This window comes from Leiobunum rupestre, chromosome 5, assembly GCF_980474605.1.
Source record: "Leiobunum rupestre chromosome 5, qqLeiRupe1.1.hap1, whole genome shotgun sequence".
Lineage (NCBI taxonomy): Eukaryota > Metazoa > Arthropoda > Arachnida > Opiliones > Sclerosomatidae > Leiobunum > Leiobunum rupestre.
Genome location: NC_143388.1, coordinates 30932742 through 30942477, shown reverse-complemented (window position 1 = coordinate 30942477; position 9736 = coordinate 30932742). Strand labels below are relative to the sequence as shown.

Genomic DNA, 9736 nt, shown 5'->3' with positions numbered 1-9736 from the left:
CCGGTGCTTACCCCTTTTTTGTCAACCCCCATTCTCTCACGCTGGTATCAGGGGGATGCGTTAAAATTGTTTAACAAGAAGATTTTTGTTACAGAAAATAATTAGATCGAATACTAAACCGAATACTCGATTCGAATCGACCTTGCAAGTGTTCGCGAATATTCTTTTTTGTTGATCTAATAATCGAATATTCGGGAAACGAACGCGGTTATTCGACCAGTTAGGTAAATTATTTGAAGTACGTAATATTTTCTACTAAAATATTCGCCCAAACTTTTCGACATCTTAAATATTCGGTTTGGTTTTTGAGGTGGCTAGAAACAAATATTTGATATTCGAGATACTATTTGGTATTTGATCAGTTAAATCACACTGTTTTTTCAATAAAAAATATTCGCCCAAACTATTCGACATTTTAAGTATTCAATTTGGTATATGACGTGGCTAGAAAACATATTTGATATTCGAGATACTATTTGGTATTTAATCAGTTAACAAACACTGTTTTTTTTCATTAAAAAATATTTGCGAATATTTGCCCAACTATTCGACATTTTAATATTCGATTTGGTATTTGACGTGGCTAGAAACAAATATTTATTATTCGATTCGACCCAAAAATGGTATTTGCACACCTAGATCTACTCCCAGACTCGCAAATAGTGAATTTCTATCATATAAATGTAATGGTTTATTTTGAAGGTTTCAAAGTTAGTTTTGAGAGTCAATGACCCCTAGACTACGCCTATTTTATGTCTGTCTACTTGTGACATTTTCTTAAAGGAAAAAAGGCCGGTGGTTACCCCCTTTTATGTCAGACTAAAAAGCAGACGAGGATGGTTCTTTGACGTCATACCCCAGCGTGACCTATGACGTCAGCGTAGGGTTTTCCTTGTTATGAAAAGTACCATAATAATAGTTCTATTTAAAACGATAGATGGCGGTGATTGAAACTAGCTCATTATATTCCACTACGACTCCTTACATTTTCTCCATGATTTGGCTAGATCTAAATAATGATCGCCGACTCTGTCAGCTTTAATTTTCCAAATTCATTCTCTTATCTTAATTTCTGATTCGCTTTTAATAAGTAGCGCTATAAATATTCGGTAGGTGGCAGCAGCGGAGACGACAAAACGGATTAACGTAATGAACTTTGAGAGCTCTCCGCCGTTCCGCTTCCGATTGGGGATCTGCGATGGGGTGCGTGGGCCCGAGTATCGAGTTGCGGCAATAATTCATTCTTTCCAGCGCGCGAACATCAGCCGTTCGATCACCGCTGAGTCGCGCAATTTTAATCTCTGACTGATACACATTCTCTCTGTCCTTGAACTTAAACGTCTATAAACGCGTCGGCTTTTCCTCCAGGAGACGCTTTCCTGTATGTCGATCTGCCTGTTAACTTTCGCAGGCTGACCACCACTCCTTCCTATATGACCACATCCTATATTTTAAGTTCTCCATTTTTTATATAATGTTTCTTATATTTTTAATTTTTCCTATATTTGGTCATTTTCCCTATATTTGGTCATTTTTCCTATATTTGGTCATTTTTCCTATATTTGGTCATTTTTCGTATATTTTGTCATTTTTTCCATATTTAAAATTTTCCTATATTTTATAATTTTTCTTCTATTTTATCATTTTTCCTATAATTTATAATTTTTCTTTTATTTTATAATTTTTCTTCTATTTTATCATTTTTCCTATATTTTATAATTTTTCTTTTATTTTATCATTTTTCTTCTATTTTATCATTTTTCCTATATTTTATCATTTTTCTTTTATTTTATCATTTATCCTATATTTTTTCTTTTATTTTATCATTTTCTATATTTAAAATTTTCCCTATATTTAAAATGTTTACTATATTTTATAATTTATCCTATATTTAAAATGTTACTTATATTTTAGCCTTTTCCTACATTTCATCATTTTTCCTATATTTTATCATTTTTCTTATATTTTTTCCTTTTTCCGATATTTTATCATTTTTCCTATATTTTATAATTTTTCTTTTATTTCATCATTTATCCTATATTTTTTCTTTTATTTTATCATTTATCCTATATTTTTTCTTTTATTTTATCATTTTCTATATTTAAAATTTTCCCTATATTTAAAATGTTTCCTATGTTTTATAATTTATCCTATATTTAAAATGTTACTTATATTTTAGCCTTTTCCTACATTTCATCATTTTTCCTATATTTTATCATTTTTCTTTTATTTTATCATTTATACTATATTTTTTCTTTTATTTTATCATTTTCTATATTTAAAATTTTCCCTATATTTAAAATGTTTCCTATATTTTATAATTTATCCTATATTTAAAATGTTACTTATATTTTAGCCTTTTCCTACATTTCATCATTTTTCCTATATTTTATCATTTTTCTTATATTTTATCCTTTTTCCTATATTTGGACATTTTACCTATATTTGGTCATTTTTCCTGTTTAAAACTTTCCTATTTTTTATAATTTTATTTTATTTTATCATTTATCCTATATTTAAAATGTTTCTTATATTTTAGCCTTTTCCTAAATTTCATCATTTTTCCTATATTTAAATTTTTTCCTATATTTAAAATTTTTCCTATATTTAAAATTTTTCCTACATTTAAATTTTTTCCTATATTTTATCATTTTCCTATATATTATCATTTTTCATATATTTTATCGTTTTCCTATATTTAAAATTTTTCCTATATTTTATAATTTTCCTATATTTTATTATTTTTCTTATATTTTATCCGTTTCATTCATTTCATTATTTTTCTTATTTTCCGATATTTTATCATGTGTTCCTATATTTTTACTAATGTGTTACTATGACTTCCTATAATTACACTAATTGCTATTGCAAATATCTAGATAAAACCATAGATGGGGAATTTTTACAGGTCAAAAGTCAATCGATTCAAACAAAAATTAAATATACTGATCGAGTATGTCAATAATTCTGATTATCTATCATCAAGAATGTATTTATTTATATTTAGGAAGAATAATTATGTTGCGACAATCGCCGGGCACGTTGAACGCCTTTCCCTCGTCTCGCGCGAGGGGAAAGACAAAACGTCACCGGCGTTTGATTTTCATCGCGTTAGGTGACGTACATTTTAAGCAGCCAATGAAATACCGGGACTATTCGTTTTATTTTAAGCGGAGGAGCGTACTGGGGGGACCAACGGGTGGATTGAGAGAAAGGCTAAAAACCATCTCGACATAGACATTCTCTCTAGGTATAAATAAATACATTCTTGCTATCATATTATCTACAAACTGAAATAAAACCTGGTATCTCTACGATAATACAAGAGGGGTTAAATGGTTTGAAAATGCCGAAATATCGTTCTTGCGAGGTGCGAAAGTTGGACCACACATTTTCAAGGTCAAGATTGGTATCTCGAAAACTGCTCGATGGTTGCCAAGGTTTAAAATAAATCATATTTAAACCTAGCTAACCCTTATATCTATGTTAAAATTTACCGTCCATTTAAAAAAAAATCCCAATTATTAAATATCGCTATTTCCTAGTTACACCTTAACCCTTTGCATTTCTTAAATATTAAATTTGAACGTTTGGACTTATTCACAAAACAAAAGCTATCTTGTTTGACAGTTTTATTTTCGATATCGCGCATTGTTAGCTTTTACTGATTGTAAATTATCAGAGTGACCACTGATACCACGAGTTAACTTCTACGCTGACAAATACTTGAACCCGATTTTTCGCTTTTGAAAGTTAAATCGCAGATAAAAATTCCAAGAAATTTCTAACAAAATAGTTTGCGAAAGAAATTTTTATCAACGAAGTATATTAGACTGAGTTTATTTAACGTCATAGCTTATTTTCTTACCCAAATAACAAATAATATTTTCAAATCTTTTGAAAGGGTTAAATATTGCAACCGTTCAAAGTTCCTTTATCTAAAACAAATAATAGTTTATAAAAAAGTATTTATTTAAATACGAAATTATAATTCCATGTATTAAGTAAAATGTACAAAAGTATTTTCTGTAGGAACTAAATTACAAGTGAAAATTAGCTTTAATTAAGATTAATTTAAATTTTGGTTTATAATAAAATTGTCGAGAAAAAGAGACATCAAATGCTTAAAAATTAATAAATAAATAAATAAAATAAAACGATTTAATTAAACATAACCAATTTCATTTAAAAAAATCAGTTTAATGAAAAAATCCGATTTAATTGAAAAATCCGATTTAATGAAAAAATTCGATTTAATGAAAAAATCCGATTTAATGAAAAAGTCCGATTTAATGAAAAAATCCGATTTAATGAAAAAATCCGATTTAATGAAAAAATCCGATTTAATGAAAAAATCCGATTTAATGAAAAAATCCGATTTAATGAAAAAATCCGATTTAACGAAAAAATCCGATTTAACGAAAAAATCCGATTTAACGAAAAAATCCGATTTAACGAAAAAATCCGATTTAACGAAAAAATCCGATTTAACGAAAAAATCCGATTTAAAGAAAAAATCCGATTTAATGAAAAAATCCGATTTAATGAAAAAATCCGATTTAATGAAAAAATCCGATTTATTTGAATAGATCCGATTTATTTGAATAGATCCGATTTATTTGAATAGATCCGATTTATTTGAAAAGATCCGATTTATTGCTAAAAAATCGATTTATTTGAATAGATCCGATTTATTTGAAAAAATACAATTTGATGAAAAAATCCGATTTATTTGAAAAGATCCGATTTATATGAAAAATTCCGATTTAAATCAAATACATTTTATAATAAAAAATCAACATATCTCATCATAATAGACTATACTTATACACGTGGTATTATTATTTAAAAATAGTTTTTATTAAAATTACTAAAATTTACAATCTAATATAGTCTAGGTAAATTTTTACATTCATACGGAATTTAAAAAAAAAACATTTCAATGGTATCATTAATATATTCGAAAATTCTCTGAACAAGACTGACTGTATAATTATTCAATTTGCCAATAAAGACTCTTGACCCATAAAGCATTCGCCCTAAACTGTATTGGCAGCTTGGGCGGCCGATATACACCACACTCAGCCCAAAAAGAGCGAAAATATTAATGCAAGTGATTTATTACTTAATACTAGATCATGGTCTGTGCAAGGAATTCTTCTTCAAGTCATAAATTCCGCCGCTGGTCAAAAAACCTGTTCATTTAATTAACTTTCCCGTAAAAAGTTTCTAATTTTATATTACGCAATTTTCGAACAGAATTGGTTTGCCAGTGTCAAAAATAAAACATAATTTTTCTATTCCTTTATGCAACGTACATCTAGGCTAAATCTACAAAATATTAACCTTGGGAGAGAATACACAGAGAAGAAATTTTAGTTTATATATTTAAAGTGTTTTTTTTTCTTAAAGCGATATTGAAGAGAGAGATTTTGGGTTTTTGTTTATATCTGCTTACTCTTGATACTCTCCGCTTCTGCTATGTTGCCCCCCCCCCCCCACACGGTCTTTAAGTTCTATCTCCCTCATATGTTGACTATTCGCGCCCCCTTATCCCCCGCCCCCCGGGGATATCGTAAATTTGAACTTCGAGATTTGGGCAGTGTTTCTTTCGGGATCGCAGCGGGCAGACTAGCGAAGAAAAACACAAATTGGGTTCAGTTTAGTTTCAGACTCGCCGTAGTGTAGTTGGTTTAGCTTATGTCTTTGCCAAGGTGACATCTCTCAAAGCTTTGAGCGTTAGTGTCTTCACTAATTTCTTCGAAAATTTAAATTATATTCTTTTTATCGTTCGGATTTGCGAATTAATTTTTTCGGTATTCCAAAAATGAGTCACTCGTTTATTCACGAAAGTTTGAACAGTAGTGTGGATTTCCCGACTTACATCGCTTGGCACACGTTGTCTTCGGACGTGAGCGATAAGTTGAAGCATGGGTCGGTGCGAATTACTCGCAGCAATAAACTTGAATACACCATCCAAGAAGAGAACGAAAGAGGTGAAAGAGCGCCTCTGTTAGAGTCCAAAGAATACCTGCGAAGTACCGAACTACCAGCTTTAACACAAGGTAATTCAATTAATTTTTATTTGTCTTGTCTCCAAATTTTGCAAAATCAACTTGATAATAGACTGGTTAAGCTAGACTGCTAAAGCTAACCCTCGAAGACGTGTAGTGAAAACTTGTACTTGTTAGAGACAGTGTTCCTAAAAAGCCACCTTTTTGAGGAAAGTCCAGTCCAGTGGAAAATAGTGGAAAATTGGCCAAAAGTGGCTAATAAAGAAATTACGTTACAAAGCTTAAAAAAGGAATTAAATTTTTAAGAAGTTTATAGTAAAGATGTCTTGGTTTACACTGAACTTACAATGTAATTAGAATTAATTATTCCAAAAAAATTAACAACCTATTCTATTGTTAATCAGAATCTGACCATTCCTATGCATATATATTTGCTTTAAGTAGTCCAAATCTGAAATTTGTGTGTTAAAATATTTTTATATTATTTTATAATTTATTGAGGTAAAAATATTTATTGGATTGGCCACTAAACTCCTTTAAAAATAATAATCAGCTAGGCTACTACCCAAGGCACCACCTTGGGCCTAAGTCATCATGCGACTTCTAAAGCCATTAATTCAGGTAGCCGGGTTACAATTCACTTTTGTCCAGGCCGTAATTTACCCTTATTTTCCACACTATTGTCCACCTGGCATTTTCCACACTATGGTCCACCTGGCATTTTCCACCTTGGAACACTAGACGTAGTTTTATTGTGCACAAACTACACTCAACTACAATTCGTGTTTTCGACGGCTGGCTCAACCTGTCTGTTATGAAAATATAAAATTTGCTAGAAATGTCGTATAAATGGAGTAGGTTCTTCCATATTTTCGGAAGATCTACGAATTTAAAGTTTCTGCCACCAGGGTAACCCCAAATACTTTAAAAACATGTGGCAGCACGTGTTAGCAGATATTTTTCGAGTGAAAAGGGTTTCATATTGCGGTATGAAGACGTAGTTTTGCCCTCAAATTATCTTGTATAAGCTTGCTATTATGAAAATATGTAGTTTTTTAAAGTTAAGTTGGGATCAAAATTCCATAGTTAGAAATACAGATTTACAATCGAGATGGCGATAAAGCTGTTAGTCATTCTCAAACCGGTTTATTTATTTCAACTTAAACGATTGTTTGGCTTTGATAGTTTGATATTGGCGATATTTGAGTATGCATCCAAAGTCAGACTTATTTTGATAATACAGTTAATTTACTTCTGATAAATTGAGGTCATTTACTTTCAACCAAAGTGACCGCGTGATTGTTTAAAATGAATCGAATCTGGCTTTCGACCTACTCCAAGAATTAAAACTTCAGAAAGTACAAACCATTACGTAGTTTTTGCTGATAATAAGTTATTTAAGTTCTATGATGAAATTGGATACAAGTTCTTCTATTTATTTAATTGCGATTTTAGATAATATTTGCTTGACACGTGCTGTAGATACGCGTCGTTCGCATATTCGCTTATCAATCGTTATGAATTAAATTTTGGTTCTAATAACCAAAATTAGAATTTTATTTTTCTATTTACACTCGTAGTACTAATTTTCACCGATAGAGTACACTATCGTCTAATGCTTGAAATAGTTTTGCCAATTTTATAATAATAAATATTTCGTTATAACTTATTAAATAAAATCTGAAAACTAGCCTTATGTTAATTAATTATTAATCTAAAAATAACGAAATTAATTTTAAACCCTAAAAAGGAGGTATATGTACAGAAATAAGTAAAAAGCTAAATCGCTCAGTAACTCGGTTTTCCGGAAGTCATCGACAATAAAAATATTGTTAAAAATAAATTTTATTTAAGAAATAATAATAATAATAAAAATAATCAGCTAAGCTTGGCACAACTTTAGGCCCAAGTCATCTAGCGACTTATAATGCCTTTAAACAGGTGGCCGGGTTACAATGCGTAGGAGGATGGTGACAAGCCCTTCATGCCACGCGAGCCAACAGCTCCCTACACTAACTTCTGTTGAAATTAAAATTATAAATTTGGGACGTAAAAAGGTTAGGGAATTTGAAGCTGAAAATATTGTGACGACCCTGATATTATAACTAGCGCACATTTTTGTGGTTAACAATTTTTTTTAATGTTCTGAACAAAATCTAACAGTTGTACGTCACACGACGTAACCCATGCTTTTTCTATTGAAATAAAATTATACCCAAAGCCGAAGCTACGGAGCGTAAGTTCCCTATTCTTCAATATGGCGCTAGTTGCATTACCGTTTAATTACACTAAATTATCTTTAGCAAAATTATTAATTAGTTAAAGTAAACATTATTTAATCAGGGTTTTTGGTTCCGAATGTATAACTGATGACACTATGCTAAGTCTTAAAGTAAAATATTAAGTAACAGACGTGTACAGCAAATTCAGTTAAATTAATAGTTAATTTTACTCATTGTCACTCTTTTGTTCAGGGGAAAGTAACCCTACTCCCCCACTTAAGCCCTGCCTTAGATCCATGACCGCCATCTGTAATAAATTTATATTTTAATAATGTCCCATTAGTAGAAATTTTTCGAAAAAAATGTGGTGCCTTGTATTAATAGCACAGGAAGCTAAAACTCAAAACAGATACACTTTAACGTCGTCAGATAACCATTGTAGAGTATTTTAATTAGATTTTACTCTACTTAGTGGACTTAAACCTTAATTATGTATCCCATATAAAACATTGAAAATAACTTAATTATAGTAATTTTTAACAAATTTAAAAGCGAGCCCCTCAACGCGGGGGGTATTTTTATAGCCCGCCTTTTGGGTTAAAATGTAGCTTATGTTTCTTGTTTTGATTTCGACGCTAGCGACATCTGTTGAATAAAGAGCTAGTACAAGTCGAACCGACATTTGCTTTAGTAAGCCACCCCACGAAAAGTTGTAGCCTTATAGCTGAGTGTAGATTGCACAGAATACAATACTCCTACAAGTTTCCCGTACTTGTTTTCAACAAGCTGCTTAATCTCGTGAATAATTTTGGAATCCTGAGGCTAGATTTGTAATTTTGGGAGGGGTTGAATGAATCACAGATCAATAATACCACGTAATTAATATAATATAATATAAAATAATAATGTAAAATGAATAAGTAATTGACCTTGAATTTAAGATGCATTAAAATAAATTATTAAGTTGGAATTCACGGTAAAATCTGAAAAGAAAATTTATCTTTATTCCTCTTAAAAATTTGTAAATTTGTAGGTGAAAAGTTTCAATATATTCGTGTCATTATTAATGGAAATTTGATAATTGATAATTAGAAAATTTGATTTTAATCGTATTTTTATTGACTTCAATTGACTTTTAATATAACCTTAATTAAATTTAATTTCTAATAAAAACCACATTTCAGTTGGTTTGCACTGAATTGACATTTCTAGAGAGCCTACTGGCTGGTTTAAATAAATGACTTAAAAAATAAAATTAAAATTATTGGTTTTATTTTACCCAAAAAAAACCTAATTATTTTAATTGTAATCAAAAATATAAATACCTACCGTTAACAGTTGTAAAAAATATAGGTTGTAAAGGCGAATAATTATCTGATTACATTTTGTTCGTAATCTTATTTGGGGTAATAATTTCGTTTGGAAAAAGCGAATCACTCCCGTTATAAGCTCAGGAATTTGAGCTCCAATTAGGGGCATAAAAATGGTTTTTTGAATAAC

General features: G+C 30.2%; 1 protein-coding gene across 1 annotated transcript in view; it reads left to right on the top strand.

The window, feature by feature from the left end:
* The first annotated feature begins 5589 nt into the window (after positions 1-5589).
* Positions 5590-9736, top strand: part of LOC149944121 (sodium-coupled neutral amino acid transporter 7-like) — a 56393-nt gene continuing 52246 nt past the window's right edge. Inside the window, exon 1 of the mRNA XM_090175411.1 lies at positions 5590-6065. Coding sequence (XP_090031537.1) covers positions 5828-6065 — 238 coding nt within the window. The 5' untranslated portion in view covers positions 5590-5827. The remainder of the gene's footprint in view (positions 6066-9736) is intronic.